Raw genomic sequence first — 21,085 nt, forward strand, 5'->3', positions numbered from 1 at the left:
CTGAAGTATATTACGTTGTCATAGCTACATATGAGCTACCGGTGTATGTTTGTTCAAGTAGCAATATAAAGGGTCCAATAAAGATGTTAATGGGCCTGTGCATCTGTTATATGGAGACTGTCCTACCTGCACTGCTGTACCACGTTATCACTGTTACCCAGGTTAACCCATTAAAGCTCACCTTCCGCGAAAATCCGATTTTTCTTGTTTTTTGTGGAATACAGTAGGTCTCTCCGAGTTGAATGTGTACACCTGCACATTAAACTGTTTTGCAGCCCCCATTGTCTGCAGGAGCTAAGCAAAGAAATCCCCCCTCCCCCCCTCCGAAAAACGGGTGAATTTTGAATTATCTTTCTGCCTACGTAGGCAGAAACTCACAGACCAGCCCACCTTGGCTCGAGAAACTCCCAGAGGCGGAGCTGAAGCGACACAACATCACCGCTCATCAGTTAGGAGGTGGGAGGCAGTGAGCGGCAGAGTGGCGGAGGGGCGTCGCAGTGCTCCTAGCCAATCAGAGGAGAGATATTTGCATGCTGTTTGCATGTATGAATATTCATGAGCAAAGCTGGAATCCGGTCATTTTGGACACACCCCTAAAACAGTCCATTAAAAAAGAGCTATACAGAGACACCTGAGCACTTTTTTTTTTACAAAAACGGCTCACATGTCATTCATTCATACTAGAGACCACAACTAGACATTTTAAAATGAAAGAAAAAACGACGGAAGGTGAGCTTTAACAGCAGCAGGTAACACACTAACATACATCAAAACAGAAAAAAATTAACTTTATTAACCCTTTTCACTGTAAGAGCCTGTATGTGAGTTGCATAGTAGTGTTGTAGTAGGTTCAGTAATAATCAGAATTGTGCTAAAATGCACTTTTTGTTGTTCTTTGTATTATAATAATATAGGTCTCTCTGAGTTGTATATGCATGCTGCATATTAACTGTTTCTCAAGCTTCATTGTCTGCAGTAGCTAGTAAAAGAAAATTGGGGTGTCTATGTCAACCAGTGACTTTGTGGCCTCGCCTACCTCGGCATTAATAACTAATGCTTATCCAATTATTTGTAGATACTGACTGAATAGCAATTACTAAAACATGAGTAGGTACTAAATATTTTGCATGTATTCAATAATTATTACTTATTGAATATCAGTAGTGAGTAGTAAAAATGACTAGTAATTGAATGATTAGTACATAAACAAGAAGATCTTGGGGAAAAAAATAGTACTTAAATATTAAGTATTAGTAGTTCTGAAATAATTAGTTGGTACTGCTTATTTAATTAATTAAATCATTACACTTAATGAATAATTAATCAATAAGTAGTACATACTAAATTAGTGGGTACTGAATAATTACCTAAATAAGTACTAAATTATTACTAAAAATACTAAAGTATTTTATAGTGAATAGAGGGTGTTTACAACTCCAAAATAAGGCCAAGGTTCATAAAGGGTTAAGAGGTAATCATGTAACAGCCTTCCAGGAACTGTGAGTTTCAGGTATGTTAACATTCAGTAAACATCTGTAAGTACTAAGGAAACCAATACTATCTCTTTAACATTCCTCTTCTGTTTCAGGTTTTAGGGTAAAACTGGTGCATCAGCATTTAATGGCCCTGATTCAAAATATTCCGCAGCATTCCGATAGTGATGTGTCATCTTCATTAGAAAAACAAACAAAAATAGTCATTCTTCTCAGGAAAACATTTTGCACATGACTGAGTTCCTCATTATATCTACAGTAAAATATGCATGTAACACACTGAAAAGAGGAGGAGCGCTGCTGGTAGTGCAGATTGCTTTGGCTTGATGGTTTAATACAGTTGTTCTCAAATATGTCCTCAGGGACACAAGCAGCTCACATTTCTCTACTATCCCTATGTGTTGCGATTCGGACTCGAGTAAGAAATCTGGACTATCGGGAGGTCTTTGAGGGTTAAAAACACACCTGTTTCAGATTATTCATACAGCACAACAACTGATTATTCATACAGCACAACAACAAAAGATCCATGTTATGGATCTTTCAACATGAAATAGACTACACTATAAGGACAAAAGTTTTAGGACACACCCCTTAATCACTATATTTTAACTTGTACTGTAACTGGTACTGTAGATACAAGCCACCGCCCACAGTTTACATAATCATGCAGTGATAGACCTGGGTGATATGGTCAAAAATATGATATTTAAAGACACAATACGCATAATAGATTTATTGTGTTTTGACATGCACACAAAATGCGTAAACAGTAGGGGTGGGCGATATGGCTCTAAAATAATATCACGATATTTCAGGGTATATTTGCGATAACGATATACTTGGCGATATAGGAAAACTAAAATAATTCATTCATTTCAGCAATATAGTATAATAGTATAACAGTATAATCATAATGTGGCAAAATAAATAATATAGCATAAAATAATATAATGCAGCAAATAATATTGCAGAATATTTCGTGCATGCATATAAACTACAAACTAAAACAATTATACAATAAATACACCTAAAGCTTTACAGTAAATAATAGACGATATATTGTATACGATATAATATTGCCCCCCCTAGTGAACAGTGGCAGAAAATGTTTTTTTTTTGCTATTCAGATACTCTTTTATCTTTATTTAATTTTTGCTGCATTTTACACTCTCTATAAGGAATCGTCAGGTTGGGTCAGTGTTCTTTAAGCATTGATGGTATCCTTGATATGATTAGAAATAAATGTAGTTGATACAATACAATTGTTTATCTCAATATAATAAAATACCATTATATTGCTCAGCTCTAGTTGAAAGTCCTTTTACTGTTTCACGAAAAATATTAACCCATTTAGAAATTTATGGCAGGAACATGTCCAAAAGAAATTGGGATGGGGAAACTCAAATCTGGAAAAGGAAGAGGTACTAATAAAAAACAGATGCAATAGAAAGAATGTGCAACTAACTTATAAGACTGGGTTCAAAAAGAGAATTTTACAGATCAACAGTTTCTCATAAATAAAGGTTGGTTGATGGTCCTGAATGTGCGAGAAGCTGTGTCTAAATATTGTAGAACATTTTAGAATCTTTCTCATCATAAAACAAGATGTTCCTTTTGCACAAAACGTATGCACAAGGGACAAGATCAATAGTCAATATTGGATGCTCTTGAGCTTCAGGCCCTCACTGCATTAAAACTGCCATATGTCAACATGATCCGAAAACCCTGGTGTCTCCTCTGGGACAAAGCTCATTTAACATTTAAAATGTTGATTTATCTGATCACAGAACTGTGCTCTATTTTAGGGTGGTAGATCTTAAGCTGTGTTGGGGTGCCGCTATAAACTACACTACAATGACTTTACTACAGATTTGAGGTGAACTGTATTATTCACATACCTGAGCTGACAGGGTATTGTAGAGGTCAACCAAGGCCATTAATGAATGTAGTTTTAAATTCAACAAAGAACAGTGCAATAAACAAAAGACTTTCTTTGCATACAAATTGTGCGCTTTGATTTAAGTGACCATTTCAGCTCTGCTACTCCCAAAGAGAAGTTGAGCCCTGGGCCACTTTTAAAGTAATTTAGCGCACCATTCTGGGAAATTCCATGCTCATTAACTGGTAAAAGTAGCCAATTCAATTTACTGGTCAGACCTTTTACCTTGATTTCCCCTGTGGAAATTCCAAACTTTGGACAAATGAAGATTAACAGTGGTAAAAAAAAAAAAAAAAAAAAATAGCCTGGCCAGCTCAAGATGTTCAAGCAGTTTATACTGATTGACCAGTTTAGCTCTTAACCAGCACATAGTATGGTTTTGTTTGAGTGAAATGGTTTAGCTGGTCTACAAGCATGATCAACCTGAGCAGGCTAGACAGCCAGTATTGCCAAGCTAGACCATGCAGGTTAACCAGCATTGACCATTATAATGAGCAAGACCATGCTCAACAAGCATGAGGCAAAATCTAATGCAATGTTCCCTACAAGGGTCAGGAAGTGTTTAACCTGCTAACATATCAGTAAAGGTTCATTTTTTCGCCTGGATGACTAGCTTTGAAACCAGCTTGACCATCAACAAACAGCTAAAAACTATATGAAAACAGCTATCAGTAAAAAAAGCTAGTATTCAGCTGGATTTTTCAGCAGAGTGGTTAAGAGCTAAGCTAGTTAACAATATTCGCCAGTATAAATGTTCTTGCCTGATTTAGCAGCAACAACCTTGACCATAGAAAACAAGCTTACAAAAAAAGAAAAGATTGTTTTTGAGATTTTTGAGATTGAGATTTTTTTAACATGATGGTTAACATGGTTAAGGCACACTTAAAATCCTTTAATTTCCCCCAAAATCGTCAGTGCGTCATATAGTCCGGTGCGACTTATGTATGAAATTTTCCAGTCACGTTGTGAGGAGCAGTAAAGCCACTCTGCTGAAGTGCAGTGTTATACAGGAGTTTTAGTTTAGTTCTCCAGCACTGAGACTCAAGACTGTAGCAGCATTATCATTAGCCGCTAACCACGCTCAGTACTAGCTCTTCTGCCATTCAGAGGTGAGTATTATCTGCCTGTAGTCTGTGTGTTTACCATGTTAAAACAAGCTATGTGGGAGGAACCGATAGCTAATATCGCCCTGGCTTACTGGATTCCGCAGGATTCCTGAGTGTAGAACTGTTGGGCTCTTATGATCTTGCAACAGAGGGAACATGCAACATTATGAACATTATGAACTCTTGGTCTTTCCTTTTTGGAGCGGCCCTGATAAGAGCCAGTTTCATCATATAATGTTTTTAACAGTCTTTGCCACTGCACTTGAGGCTACTTTCAATACTTTCTTGAAATATTTTGGATTGATTTACCTACATTTATTTTTGTTTCTTTATTTAGTAGAGTAGTTCTTGTCATAAGATGGATGGGAACAGTACTCAAATAGAGCTATTCACTGTATACCAACTCTACCTCTTCACAACTTTACAACTGATGCTCTCAAACACATTAAGAGGGCAAGAAATTAATAATTAGGTAAGTAATTAACTCTTGACGAGGCACAGCTGTTAACTGAGGGCCATTTCAGGTGACTCTACCTCATAAATCTGAGTGAGAGAAAAAGCCAAAATGTGCAAAGCTGTCATCCAAGAAAGATGGCCTACCTTAAAAAATCAGTTTTTTGTTTACTAAATATTTAAATAAATATTTTTTTTCCTGCATACTTCATACTAAAGTTCTGATGATTTGAATATTAATATACATCTCTGAAAAAAAATAAGAGACCACTCAAAAATTATGAGTTTCTTTGATTTTAACAAATTGAAAACCTCTGGGATATAATCAAGAGGAAGATAGATGAATGCAAGCCATCAAATCAAGCTGAACTGCTTGCATTTTTAAACCAGGAGTAAAGTCATAAAGTTACAAAACAGCAGTGTGTAAGACTGGAGGAGGAGAACATGCCAGGATGCATGAAAAAACAGGGTTATTCCACCAAATATTGATTTCTGAACTCTTAAAACTTTATGGATTTTAACTTGTTTTACTTGCATTATTTGAGGTCTGAAAGCTCTGCATCTTTATTGTTATTTCAGCCCTTTCTCATTTTCTGCAAATAAATACTCTAAATGACAATATTTTTATTTGGAATTCGGGAGAAATGTTCTCCATAGTTTATAGAATAAAATAATAATGTTCATTTTACTCAAACATATACCTATAAACAGAAAAATCTGAGAAACGAGAGATGGTCTCTTCATTTTTTCCAAAGCTGTAGGCTATATTGCAGATTTTTTTTTAAATAATAAAACACACTGAATTTCCCCACCTGTTTTGTTTTGTTTTTCTCGCCATTTTTTGTTACCTTTGTTCTTCTGGTTGCAGTGGTCCTGTAAAAAAAACTGACAGAAACAGAGCTCAAAAATAGACAAACTTCATATTTTGACAGTAAACTCTCCAAAAACTCGCCAAACTTCGCGTTTTGAAGGTTAACAAACTCTCCACACTCCACACGTCAGATGAAATTTCCCATGGCGCCCAGCAAAGCCGCCACACGCCCATCAACAGCAGCGTGCCCGGGTGGGCGTGTCTTGTGGCAGCGGGGGCGGGGTTCTGTGCGGTGGGTGTGGCGCTGACGCTCCTGTGCCTGCCTCAAAGCCCCCCCTCCCGCCGCGCTCTCCTCTCAGTTCACCTGCTCAGAGCCCGGCTGTGCTGCTGCTGCCTCTGCCTCTCAGTGCGGTTCATTCATCTCCCAGAGAAACTTGGCTTCGTATTCGTCGACTCCTGCGTGTGGACAGAAAGTCGACACGCTTTTCCTCGCCCTCGTTTGGTTTGAGATTTTTCTCTGGACTCAGAAACATCTGGTCGGGTGACCGTAAACAGGAGACCTGCTGCTCTGCCGCTGATTCTCCAGCTATGGGAATGATGCACTTGGCCGTCCGCGTCTTGGCTGCCTTCTTCGCCGCGGAGATGTTCGCTCAAGGTAGGCTGTGTGTGTGTGAAAGCGAGCGTGGAGGACTGGAGCTGCGTGAACTGTAAAGCTGCGCTTTAGTGACACGAAATGAGACGCGTGTTTTAGTGTTTTGACGCTGCGAACTTTTTTTTTTGTTCCATTGAATTCGTATTTTATTTATTATTTATTTATTTAGTGAGAAAACATCAACAAGTGTTATTACTACTCAAGCAAAGATATACACTAACCTAGATAGGTTAAGTTAAGCAGCCTATATTTAGACTATTAACCATATATCTAACCTAGTAAGTTAGGTTAGCAAAAGGACGTTGAATCAACGTTAATTTTTCCATCACAAATGCTTTGAAACAACGTTTTAATCTCAAACTCAAAAGGCCAGAATTAATTGTTTGGTTCACTTACATTCAATATGCTACTGGATATATCTTCTTTGTATTGCAGTGTAGAAATGGAGATTTAAGTAACAACTATAACAATTAATATTAAATACAATGTGTGGGGAGCATCTTTCACCTAAGCATTTAAATGAACGTTGATTCAATGTCAGGATTGCAACACTAACCTATGTTTATGTAGCACCGTTAAAAGGTTGTTTCTGATGTAGCTAATGCAACCAAATAAATCTAAAAACAAACAAACAAACAAATGTTTATTCAATGTTCTTTGAAGCTAGTTAGATAACATATCTTGTTAACTATAGGGCTATGGGTAACCTGCGCTGTGTGGTGCTACAGGTTCATTCAGAAAAAAGGTTTAGGTAACTTTACTCTTTCGTTTTAGCGTAAAAAAATCTTAATTTTAAACTAATAGTGTCTAGCTAACATAAGCTTGGTGTGTGAACCTTGTGAAACAGTGATGGACCCCCTTCCCATCCCCTTGTGCGAACTGTCCTTTGCCCACTAGGTTACCTAGCTAGCTACACGAGATAAACGCAAAACACCTGTAGTTAATATTAATTAATTTCCTCAGTCCACCTTAAATACTGCACAGTAATGACCCCCTCCCAACCCTTATATTAACCTACTTTAATTCATAACTACACGAAATGAACTGAATTGTAACTTGTGTAGTTAAACCTACGTATTCACTATTTTATATTCCATTCTTAGTCACTATTAATACATTTCCTCAGTCCACCTTAAAAAGTGCCCTGGCGACGCCGAAGTGACTGTACACCAGTTCTCTTCTACGCTCAAGACTGTAACAGCTGCTCTATTTAAGGTGGACTGGGGAATTACGACAAGAGAACAATTCATATCATCGCATTTAATATTAAGAGGCAAACTGGCTTAAAGGGAACACCCAACAAGTGTTCTTACACACGTTTAGTAGCCTACATTTAGGCTACAAGGCTAAATAGCTAGCTTAACTTGTTAATAATAAATTAGTTCTCTAGTTAGTTAGCTAGCTAAGTTAACTAACTAAACTATAACATATAACCTAGTAACCTGCGCTTTGTGGTGCTGCAGGTTCATTCAGAAATGCGTTTATAATGCGTTATATGCGTTCCAGTGATGGAACCCCTCCCACCCTTTGTATTAACTTAAGTTAGCTAATAACTACACGAAATAAACTGACCATGAACGTATCATGCAGCTAAACCTGCCTATTCACTATTTACTTTAATATAAACAATTTGTATTTAATATTATTCAATTTCTCTAGTCCACCTTAAATGCTGCATTGGCGACGCTCTAGCCACTGTCCAGCAGTTCCACTCTTTATACTGTAATAGCCGCTCGATTTAAGGTGGACTGGGAAATCCCAATATGAAGGCTATTTAAATCATAACATGACATATACAAGAGGCAAGTGACTAAAGGAAAAAAGTACCTGCTTTACCGAAAACAAAAGCGTGTAATCTGCCCTGCCTCTGTGCTTTCGGTTTCGTGTTGCTGCGGTGGGCACCGTCTCTGGGGGTTTCAAAGGTCCTCCTCACACTTGGGTTTATTTATCCATTGACCTTTCATCTAAATACTAAATACGTCACCTATTACTGATATTATTAATGTAGCCTGTTCACGAGAGCACGAGCTCGGTGCACTTGTTAATATGTTTCATTTAGTGACTTCGAGTGTCCACGAACTTTGCTATACAGCAATGTTGTGAGAAAGAACCGCACGAGGGAATCACAGGGAGGGGGTGTATGAAGATATGAGAGAGCGCGTGTGGTAAAGAAAGAGCGCGCGAGTGTGTGTGTGTGTGTGTGTGTGTGTGTGTTTGTGGAAATACCGCGCATTGTCATTCATTGGCCTATTGTATGACTTATGACATTGTCACATGAGTCAAAGTTACCCAACTTTAATTTTCCCACTGATCTCTCTCTCTCTCTCTCTCTCTCTCTCTCTCTCTCTCTCTCTCTTACTGTGGCCAGAATTGCCCTGATGTTGTTTGTAGCTTCTGTGAAAGTGGGTGGGTGTTGTTTCCTGCTTTGTTCATTATTTTTTTTCTTTTTCTTTTGTTCTTTTTTTAACTTCTGTTCTGCCACTTTATTGATTCTCGCCCTGTGATAAGTGTCCAGAAAATCCCGGTAAAGATTAGATGATCTGATTTAATCTGTTCGGCTCTACCTTTGTCCTTGATGTGGATATGGATCTAAACCGCATTTTGGTTGCTGGTGATTTTCCCTTGATGTGGATCTGAGGCCTATTTTTTTTTTCTCCCTCTCGCTATTTGCTTTGGTGTGGCTTCACAGTTTCAATCAGTCTTGCCTTTATCTCAGTTCAGTTAGACCATCAGTAATATAACTAGGGCTGTATCGATGTGGGAGGTCTGGCTTGGTATTTTTCATTTACATATGTGCTGATACATAAGTAGTAGGGATTCATTGACTTTGTGGTCCTTTATTGGTAGGTCTAATGGGTGTTAAAATGTTAAAAAATGTTTCTAGTTAAGGTTATTTGGCAAACAAGTGCCAAAATGAACATGCTTTATCACATTTTTTCATTCATTTTGGCACTTGTTTGCCAAATATCAGTGATATCAGTGATATTCTGTGATATCAGAATCATATTTGAGGTTATTTGCCAACCTATTACTAATAGTAATAGGTTGTATGACTTATGACATTGTCACATGAGTCAAAGTTACCCAACTTTAATTTTCCCACTGATCTCTCTCTCTCTCTCTCTCTCTCTCTCTCTCTCTCTCTCTTACTGTGGCCAGAATTGCCCTGATGTTGTTTGTAGCTTCTGTGAAAGTGGGTGGGTGTTGTTTCCTGCTTTGTTCATTAATTTTTGGCAAATAACCTCAAATATGATTCTGATATCACAGAATATCACTGATATCACTGATATTTGGCAAACAAGTGCCAAAATGAATGAAAAAATGTGATAAAGCATGTTCATTTTGGCACTTGTTTGCCAAATAACCTTAACTAGAAACATTTTTTTAACATTTTAACACCCATTAGACCTACCAATAAAGGACCACAAAAAAGTCAATGAATCCCTACTACTTAAGTATCAGCACATATGTAAATGAAAAATACCAAGCCAGACCTCCCACATCGATACATTCTGTGATATCAGAATCATATTTGAGGTTTTTTGCCAACCTATTACTAATAGTAATAGGTTGGCAAATAACCTCAAATATGATTCTGATATCACAGCTTTTGAATCCCAAAACATAAACATAAGAACCATCCACTAGTAGGCCTAATATGACAAACCAGTGTCTATTTTTTAAATGCTTCTCTTTATCCACTGGGCTCAGATGGACTGAATGGTGAACTATATACAGCTTTCTATAGCCTTCACGCTCTTATTTTTTTCCTGAAAAATCCTTCAAAACCTTGTTCACTCTCCTCGTTACAGTTTAATTACAGTAAATGCGATATGATGAGTTTCAGCCCGAGCTCATCACACGGCAGGAAAATGAGCTCCTCGTGAGACTTTCTAGAAGAATCCCCGTTCCCTGCCTTCTGATGAGGCAAAAGCGTCAAGGGCTGTTTGAAATTAAGCTCACTTAGAAAACAAGCAAGAAACCTTTAGCAGATTCTTGCTCCCCATCTCAACAGGAACGCAATTATTAGTGCTACAATGCAGTTACAGGCAGTTGCACTTCTGGAGTAGCAGACTCTTCTCTCCAGGCGAATGCTTATAGCTTGTAGGTTCTTACCTGATAAAAGAAAGGGCGTGGTCCCAGCCTGTGTAGCCTGCAGCTCGTGTCTTCTCAGCACTGCTTCTGGGCTTAGCTAGCTCTTACGAAGGAAAAAAAAGAAAGAAAAAAAAACGTGGCAGGATTAAGAGTGCCGCTGCTACCCTTGTAAGCCCAGAGGTTGAGCATTCAATTAAATTCTTTCACGCAGGAGCAAACCCCCCTCGTCTCCTTGGCCGTCAGCTTCCCGCCTATCACATCTTCAACCCGCACTTTAATTTGTTGGACTGTAAACACCATGACTAATCTTCATTTTGAATGGTGGTGGACACCTTCCACTGTTTGCACAGAAGTGCGCTACCCATAGAGGCTCCACTTCTTAGGGCCCACACTTCTCTCAACACACAGTTGAAGGCCAGATCTTGTGTGCTTTGTGTGATAGCAGACTAATTAAAGCTTGTTTTATGAATGTGTATTCGTTATTGGGCCCAGCCGATTAAGAGTGTTTTTTAAACTGGCACTTTTAAGTGTGGTTAAACTGGACTTGTTGGTTTGTTTTTACTGTTGGTGCGATTCGTTTGGGCAGGTTTGAGCACAGGAATCGCACTGTAGTACGAAGCAAAACAACCACACAGAGAGACCCACGAGAGGAGGTGTTCTTGGTCCGGTCCCAAATGAACTCTGGTGGAGTTAGTATGTGGTGAGAAGATTATCCTAAATAACATTTAAAAGTACTTCTCTCATTGGAGCTAAACAGCTGTTTAGCCTGATTTATTACCCAGATAATTATGCGCTTGCCTAGAACAGAGGAGCCTCTTTCTGTATTTGTTTTTTGCTCCCGTCCCCAACAGGTCTGACCATAATTATTTGTTGTGAGGCATTTTGTTGCACTTGCTATATTTCTCTTGTGAAACCAAAGTAAAGGGAAAACACTTGGAAGTTGATTCAGACCAGACCAAGGAAAATATACTAAAGGGGTAAAACACCTAAGATGCTGACACTATGGCAAAAAAATGTGTGTTTGAATCCCAAATTATGCTGCTTCATAGCTAGCAGCCGGAGCCTGAAAGAGCACAATTGGCCATGTTCTTTCTGGGTGGGTAGATGGCTCTTTCCTTGAGTCAGTGTTGAGAGGCTTGCAAGTGATAGAGGGAGTCCTAGTGAGAGAGCGAGTGATTTAATTGGTTCTCCTACATTTGGGGAAGAAATTTTCATTGTCTAATGGCCTAAGAACAGAAACACAGGCCTGGTCATTTTGCGTACTTGCCACTTCTGTTTATGTATGCGAAGGTTTCACTCCAGTGATGTCATTCAGAATGACATTTGACTGCTGAGGGGGTGAGTGAACACAATAAATAGGAACTGAAAATCGAAACTGAAAGAAGGGAGGGCGAGATAGATTTGCATTTGGCGAGAAATTCTAAATTCCATTAAGTTCACCAGGCGCAGATGTGGCTCTTTTGGGAAAGCCCAGTACCGGCAGACTGAGCCGTCAGCAGATAGAACACCCCCCCCCCCCCAAACCTCACCACCCCACACCACTCCGGTCTTCGTGCCTTTGCATTTTGATATGGCTGTGGAACGGTTTGTCTTTGCGTATTATTGGCATACATGGAATGCTTCAGATTACTGTCAATTCCGATGAGAAATCAAACAGGGAAGCGTGTGTGCTTAAAAGAGCGCTCTAATTAGTATTTGCATATTCATCTCTTTGTAGCAAAAGTATAGAATTGCTTTCAAGTCAGTAGGAGTGCTCGGGAAAAAAAGGAAAGAGAAGCTCGCTGCTCTAGGGCCTCATGCTGCTTGGAATAACTAAATATGGAAATCAAAAAACCTCATTTAAGTTTGCGTTGCGCACAAAAAATAGAATCTGAACATCCATCCATCATGTTTATGGTTGAAGTGTTGTTTGGGCCAGCCATATGTGTTTAGGCTGTCCATCCATGTTCCCTCTTAAGTGATGAGTCCATTATTGCATTACTTATTGATGTGCCAAACATACTTAGCGCCACGTCTTCAGAAATGGCTTTTACAGTAAATCCCCTGTGGCCATATGACAGATGAGGCCTCTGCCTTTTGCTAGAAACTCCCTAGAAACCTCCCCTGAGTATACACTCTCACACACACACACACACACACATATATATATATATATATATATATATACTCCACACAGTGTGTCGCCACCTAGGGTGTTGTCTGCCCATTGAGTTTGCACTCGCCTCATCCGCTAATGGATTAATCGGAGCCCCAGTTGGGAGGGCAGGGGGGCTGGGGAGGGTACTGCACCAGGCCACACTTACCAGCCTCTAGAGTGAGGATTCATTCATTTAAAGTGAATAGATCTTGTCTGTTCCAGTGCGCCCCCACGCCCCTTCCCACCACCACCAACAACACCCCCATTTCCGACTTCACTTGACTGCTTGTCTGTTTTTATTATGGCTCACAATGCCTTGGTGATTTTTATGCTTGTGCATGTCTGCTGTATAACCCAAATATCAAGGTGATGTTCAAGATGATGGGATTGACATGGCAATGCATTATCAAGATGTTAAGCTGGATGTGTGGGTGTCTTTGGATTGACAGCCAATTATATTTTTGAATTTACCCATCTAATAGGCCAGTGGTTAACATATGATGTATGAGGTTTGGTCCCTAGTTAAGTACCATTTGTATCGTCTTGGATATCCAAGCTTTGGAAAACTGGGGTCAGAGCCTGAGGTCAGGTTTGGTATGTAATTAATTACAATTTATGTATTTGAGTATGTGGGTCTCAAATTCACAACCTTGTGAATTTAAACCAATGAGTAACCCATAGCTATAAACATTTTTCTGGACATTACTTGAAGGACTTATAGCCTATATGTGAGTCCAGCAGTCCAGTGCAAAGTTAGGGTGCATGTTGGGAGCTTAGAGGAAGTGGGTCTTGAACCCACAACCTTGTGAATTAAAATTGGGAGAATCCATATCTATGAACACTTGTCTGGACATTACATTGAAGCCCCTTAGTCTGTATATGAACCTAGACCCTTATTGTAAAGTCCAGGTAAAGGTTGGCAACTTAAAGGATGTGGGTCTTGAACCCACAACCTTGTAATTTAAAACTATGAGTAACCCATAGCTCTAAACACATTTCTGTTCATTACCTGGAGGGTCTGTAGCCTGTATGTGAGTCCTGCCTGCAAGTACAAAGTCTGTGTAAACGTTGCCATCTTAGGGTAAGTAGGTCTTAACCCCGCCCCCCCCCAACCTTGTGAGCAGTAACCCAGGGCTCTGAACACTTATGATCTATAAACCTGTTTAGACTCATCCAAAAACATTTTAGGATATTATTTAGAGGGGGTAGATGTTGGAAGCACAGAAGACCGGGGTCTTGAACCGACAACCTTGTGAGTTAGAGCTATGAATAAATCGGAAATCAGTCCACACCAGTTGTTTCAGTTATTACCCTGACTTTATCCTGGCAGCGTCTGGGTACAAAGTCTTAGTAAAGGTTGGAAGTACAAAGGGTCTTGAACTCAGAACCTTGTGATTTAGAGCTATGAATAACCCAAAGCTCCAAACACTGAGCCACTATAGTCCCTTTTAGACTCATGCCACATGTCCATATCAGTTGTACCAAACATTACCCAGACTTTATCCTGCCACCCCTATTAATACAAAATCCCGGTAATGTCCGCGTGAGCCCATTCATAAATAGGCTCCAGTCATTTTCTGGAGAATTCGCAGTGGGTCACGCTATGTCTCTTCCACATGCTAATACGCTACACAGGTGCCACCCCTTGCCTAAACCACACAGAACATTTCCTTTAGTGAGAACGCATCTACGTATCTGACATGGAAAATCTCCAGCTAAACGCAACATGCACTAAAGGGCAACTCTAGATAATGTCCCAAACTGATTCTCCAGACATTTTACGCAAATCATACGTGAAAAATAGCTACAACTTATGAAGTTGTCAAGACACAGACCTGCGATGCATCAGCTGTAGTGGGAGAAGCATCTTTTCCCTGTGTGATAGATGATTGCGTGTGGTCCCAAGCAGAGAAGACTCCCTGTTGGCAGCCGGCAGACAAACAGAGAGGCCTGCATATTGTTCCTTGTAATGCGGTTACTCATGTGGGCTGTGTAGCGATGCATGACAGCAGATATGGAAGACAGGCTTCCTGATAAAACTCAAACAAACAGGGAAATACAGTACTTTGCATTGAGCTTGACTGATACTCACTCTTTTTTTTTGTGTTTTTTGCTGACACGCTGCTCTTCAACTCACTTCACTTCACTTCCCTCACTTCAAGAATTTCCCCTCGGGGATCAATAAAGTATCTATCTATCTATCTATCTATCTATCTATCTATCTTTAAAATCCAGAACCATATAAATATATACTGTACACTCATCATCAAAAACTGAGATGCATCCAGATGGACTTAGCAGAGAGGAATGCTTGAATTCTTGGTATGTAGTCATGCCAGCCTGTCCAGTGAATCGCAGTGGTTAATCGCCAGTGACCTTCAGAATCCTGCTTTTGTCTTGGTAGAGACGACCAATGTGTCACGACTCTGTGTGAGTGCCAGGTTTGGCACCATGTTTAGTACATGGTCACCAAGATTAATGACTTGTTGTTACATGCCACAGTTTAATAAGGCTTTTATTAAGTTTTATGATGTTATGGGGTGTAGTTTCGAACAATGCCAGAGCACCTTTGCCCTTCATTACAGGCAATCTGACAGCCCAGCATAAGGTAATAAGGTCCTACAACCAGTGCCCTACCTTTTCTTGAAAGCACATTCTGATGCTCATCCACATACTGCTGCTGTTTCAAGAGGTTGCCTTCAAGACATTGATGTTTTGCCAAGACCAGTCACAATCACTAGACCTGAACTCTAGACCCCTACTGCAAAATTATTAAGCTGTATAGAACATATTATTGCAGGACACCCTTAGGAACCTCTACAACACTGAATTCCACATGCATTTTACAGTACAGTTCTTCATCTTCTTTTGCCCATACTGGTCTAAATTTGTACTCAAATGTATTGTTCCTGGTATTTTTTTCCATCTTCCTTCCACATATTGCACTGCAATCTGATCGTTTCTTCTGGATGCAGCTATTTTTGCAGCCATTTCTTTGAAGACAAGTGTATACTGTGTGTATATCTATAAAAAAGCCTGAGATATTAATTCCATCTGCTGTAACAGAGACAAGTTCCTTTGGGAGAGACCTGTTTTCCATTGAGCCGTGAAAACGAAGCCTTGTGCGGAAATAAAAAAATGAAACACTCCAGGCTGGATGTCAGAGCACACTTAAGAAAAATCAATAGCCATCAAAAGAAATCTTCACTGACCACATCCTTCCGCACCTCAGCCCTCTGGACAGATAAAGGTCCCTAGCTCTTGAATGTTATTTCTTTTTTTTTTTCTTTCTTTCTTTTTGACATTAGGAAGTAGTAATTATGAAGCTCGCTCCTGCCAATCAGCTGCCACTAACTCTGCATGTCTTTTTTTTTCGTGTAAAAAAAAAAGTGAGGAATTAATTAGATGTGTTGGAAACCTATGCGATATAATTAACTGAGAAGAGTAGAGAAGAGCGTGTGCTGAGAGTGTCGGAGTTCCTGTCAGGAGGAGCCACGCAGCAGAAGGCGAGAGCTTCCACCATCAGTCAGTAATGAAGTGTCACTTCGCCTCACGGTTGATGGCTCAGTGTTTAAGGAGCCATAACTAGGCTCTTTTGGGCCGCTCGTGCCCATTTACCGGTTGCTAATATAAACGTATTGATGTGGAAGTCGATGGTCAGGTCAGAGGGATAAGCATTGATCGTCCAATTATCCTCGGGAACCTGTTCTTCAGCTATAACTCAGGATCTGCGTTTGTCTGGGACCCTTTCACTTTTCGCAGCTATTATCCGCCTGCTGGAACTTTTATTTATACGTTTGTTTACTCGGGATTGGGTTATAAGTCAGACTGTGCCTGAGCCACTTCTATTGATCAGGCTGGGAGATAATGCTGCTAATTGAGGCCTGGTGGGTGCACTGCTTTCTGTGCCGTGTAATAGGGGGGGCTGAGCATTTTTCTCTCAGGATCATGTAAGCCACACAGATTTACTAGTTAACCGTTTGTCTTCCGTTCGAACCACTGCTCGTTCCATTTGTCTGGAAGGCATTTCTGCATTAATGTTTAATGTGCGTGCTGATATATTTATATCTGCTGAGTACAGAGTCGGAGTGAATGTTTGGCAGATTAGAATACGTGGGTCTTGAACAAACAACCTTGTGATTTAGAGCTACAAATAACCGAGAGCTCTAAACACTGAGCCACTAAAGCTCCTTTCAGACTTGCAAAGTAATCCAGAACATTTCAGGACATTACCCAGAGAAGCTGTAGCCTGTGTGAACACAAATCAGTTCATAACAGTTGTACCAGATATTGCCCGGACTTTATGCTTCCAGCCTCCTTTAGGATTTGGAAAATAACCCAGAATCTTTCAGAACTTTACGCCAAGACACTATAGCCTATGTATGAACGCAAATCAGCCCATAACAGTTGTTTCATTTATTACCCTGAATTTATCCTGCAGCCTCTTGGTAAAAAGTCTTAGTAACGTACAGATTTTGAACTATGAATAACCCAAAGCTCTAAACACTGGGCCACTATAGTTTTTTCAGACTTGCAAAGTAACCCAGAACCTTTCAGGACTTTACTCCACATGTCCAGATCAGACCAGTACTAGTCATTCCCCAGACTTTATCCTAACACCCTATTAATACAAATTCCTCATAATGTCCGTGTCAGCCCATTTGTAAATAGGATCCAGTAATTTTCTGGAGAATTTGCAGTGGGTCATGCTATGTCACTTCCACATGCTAATACGCTACACAGGTGCCACCCCTTGCCTAACCCACACAGAACATTTCCTTTAGTGAGAACGCATCTGCGTATCTTACATGGAAAAGCTCAGATTTACTAGTTAACCGTTTGTCTTCCGTTCGAACCACTGCTCGTTCCGTTTGTCTGGAAGCCATTTCTGCATTAATGTTTAATGTGCGTGCTGATATTTATATCTGCTTTCAGAAAAAGGTCATGAATCACGGTGGGTAAGGTGGATTTTTTCCTCTCTGCTCATCCTTTTAAATCAAATCCTGTCAAATATCCATCTGAAGCTTTGAGCACATCAATTCAGTCTGACATTCAAAGTCGGCCAACCTTTTTGGCAGCCATGGAGACGTACGATAACTGGTTTGGCGTTCGCAGGATGCCGCTTTGATGGTGCCTGTGATGTGCAGATTGCGTTTCTCCACATGTAAGAAGGCGCTCTCCTGCCTGCCGCTCGCCTGCTTTAAGTGACGCTCTGAACCCAAAAGGGCACGACCGTGAAAGGCAAAGTTTCTCTCCCGCACTTTCTTTCTCTGTCTTTCTCTTTCTTTCACACTTTGTGGCTCTAGAACTCAGTTCCGGATGTGTTTTCACCAGGGGAGGGTGCTGATGTAAGCAGCCAGCGGGATGTCCCAGAGGAGCTGTCAGTATGAAAGTGTGAAACTGATGCACTTTTCAAAACCGTTATATTTAAAGGGGACACATTATGCAAAACTCTTTGGAAAAATGATGCATGCTTTTGTATTTCCATTTTGGCCTCAACTTCCCCTATAATAAACGTAACAAATGCAAAAAATTCCATCCAATCCATCCATCCATCTGTTTTCTGTGAATCAGTTGAAAAACGTTGCTAAAGAGCTGAGATGGAATGAATCATATGCTTCTATGAGCTTTTTAGATGGCTTCCCTATTGTCACTTCACAATAAGAAAAACATAGAAAGTGCACAGAAGTAGTAGATTTGCTTAAAAGACCTCAGGCAGTACATAGAAGGATTAGCCAGCAGACTTCGTTTGAGAGAGGGATCTGTACATACTCTTCATTGCAAGTGAGCAGATGAGAGTGATTGTAAGTATTTTTAATTTTTTTTTTATTTTGTTAAAGGTCAGCTTTAAAACATGGTGTAGCCAGCAACAGCTTATTTGCATAAAAGTGACAAAAAATGAGCCCTTAAATGGCTCATTCTGGTGAGCTGGTAAGATCTCTTTATGCAAGAGTGAATTTGTGCAAAGAATTTCATTAAAATTCGTGTAGCCCATAGACTTGTGTAAAATGAGGTATAATAAGTCCCCTTTCAATAAAAATACCCAGTGTTTTTCTTAAAAACGAAAGCTGAGGTTTTGTGCACACATTTATAGTTGAATTTATAGGACTCGGTAAGCATGCCATGTCCAGCAGAAGTTCCTAATATCTAATATATTACAAAGTGTGATGCAGAGTTCCACAAGAAACAAGCATAATAGCCAAAACAGACCTAAATGCAAGACAAAGCTGAGGTATAAAGATTTTCTTATAGTGTGTTGTATAAATCTAATCTTTCGTAGTATTTGATCATACTGCAAAAAGTCCGGTATCGTACTGTAGGGTGAAAAGATATCCACACACTCCTGATCAGGCGAAAAAGTGGAGTTTTTATTTTTTAACCAAATATGAGCACCAATTGTTCAGAGTGGTTTTGAATCAGTTCACTGTGATGCTGCACTATTATTATCAGAACTAGATGTGAGAACATTTTAATGTCACTAAAAGCTGTCTCACAGGAAGCTATTATAAAAAGTATTGAAAACAAGCTGATGTCTAAAACAGTCAGAACAGAAGACAGGAGCAGATTCACTGGTGGTTTTGGAGGGTAAATAAAACCTCTTTTGTATTTTAATCATCATAAACTGCCAGCCTAATGGGAATGCAAATATTTTATTACGCTTAAAATCAAATGACTAAATATGCAGTGTAACGAACAAAATAGACCTAAAAACTGAAAGTAAAATAAAAAATATTATTTTACACAATTTTAACAGCATGCACGTATTGTCCAAGGTTTAAATTGTACAGTTCCCTCCTCAGTTCATGCAGTCTGTATCTGGAAGCGGTGTGTGTGTGTATCTGTGTATTCAGCATGTTTGGAATTCATGTGATGTCATAAAAACCAACACATTTCCCTACATCCTGCTTTTCAGTCAGCCTGTTCAGCACTGTGAAGCTACACCCTTTTATGATAAAGTTATTACTGGTTAAACTCAAACTGCTTATTGCTTTTTTGAATGAGTCTTAGTGCAGGACAGCCAATCAGAACAGAGAAAAAAATATATAATGATGAATTTTAAAGGGACAGTAACTGAAACTGTGGTACTGTGCACACGATTAGTTCAGATAAAATATGCAAAGCTGACATGAGACTCGCACTCTCGTAGGCCCATAGACCCTATTTGTGTGTGTGTGTGTGTGTGGGTGGGTGGGTGTGTGTGTGTGAGAACTAGAGCAAAAAAGCTGTGACCTTTATAGGAATGCTTCCTTTTATAAGACCAGACTACTAACTACTAGAGAATAGCAGAAGTGGGTCATGTGGCTAATGTTTAGTGTTTTAATTGCTCTCTTTCGCTCTCTCCATTTCTGTGTTGCCTCTCTCTATCACTCATTTTGGTGCAAGCTACCCTATTGCTCTCTCTCTCTCTCTCTCTTTTTCTCTCTCAGCACCTTCACAATGCACACATTCATCTGAAGGCTGTGTCCCACTTGGCACTGCCCTAATCCCCTCTTCACCCTGCCATACCTTCGGTTAAAACAGTTGAAACAGGAAGTTGTATCTGTTAAAACTTGTGAATACGTGAACTGACGTTTCCATCTATAAAACTGAAAAACCACAAGCTTCAACAGAACTCCTTTCATTAATACAGGACATCCAGTCAGAACAGATGTCTGCTCATGACTGACCTTTTCAGAGCATGATCCGAGGCTTCAGATTTTTTTAGCGTTCTTATCATTACAGTGGAGCTATTTTGTTATTTTAATCCCTATGTTTCTTACCATTCAAGGTGCTGTATATTATTCCAATGTAATATACAGCTCTGGAAAAAAATAAGACAATCAGTTTTTTCTGATTCGGGATGCTAGAAACTACAGACAACATTTCTCCCAAGTTCCAAATACAAATAGTAATTTAAAGCATTTATTTACAGAAAAAAAAAAATTGATAAAAAAACAAAAAAGATGCAGAGTTCTCAGACCTCAAATATTACAAAGAAAACAAGTTCATATTCATCAAGTTTTAAGAATTCATAAATCAATATTTGATGGAATAACCCTGCCTTTTAATCACAGTTTTTTTATGCATCTTGGCATCATGTTCTCCTCCACCAGTCTTACACACTGCTTTTGGATAACTTTTTGCCTTTACTCCTGGTGCAAAAATTCAAGCAGTTCAGCTTTGATGGTTTAATGGCTTGTGATCATCCATCTTCCTCTTTATTATATTCTAGAGGTTTTCAATTTAGTAAAATCAAAGAAACTCATCATTTTCATGTGGTGTCTTATTTTTTTCCAGAGCTGTATATTTTCCTCTACTGTTTGTTGCTCTAGATTGGGGAGATGCAGAGCTTCTGAAGGAGATGTGTTTGTCAACAATCCTTGTCCAGAATCACATATAGTGCCTTTTAAGTTCAT

The 21,085-nt window shown here is 39.5% G+C and overlaps 1 protein-coding gene across 2 annotated transcripts in view; it reads left to right on the forward strand.

The window, feature by feature from the left end:
• Positions 1-6,083: 6,083 nt before the first annotated feature.
• The window catches only part of alcama (activated leukocyte cell adhesion molecule a), a 138,613-nt gene continuing 123,611 nt past the window's right edge, over positions 6,084-21,085 (forward strand). For both annotated transcript variants that reach the window (XM_022681394.2, XM_022681395.2), the window contains exon 1: positions 6,084-6,460. In XM_022681394.2, coding sequence (XP_022537115.2) covers positions 6,394-6,460 — 67 coding nt within the window. In that variant the 5' untranslated portion in view covers positions 6,084-6,393. The remainder of the gene's footprint in view (positions 6,461-21,085) is intronic.

This window comes from Astyanax mexicanus, chromosome 20 (genome assembly GCF_023375975.1).
Source record: "Astyanax mexicanus isolate ESR-SI-001 chromosome 20, AstMex3_surface, whole genome shotgun sequence".
Taxonomy (NCBI): domain Eukaryota; kingdom Metazoa; phylum Chordata; class Actinopteri; order Characiformes; family Acestrorhamphidae; genus Astyanax; species Astyanax mexicanus.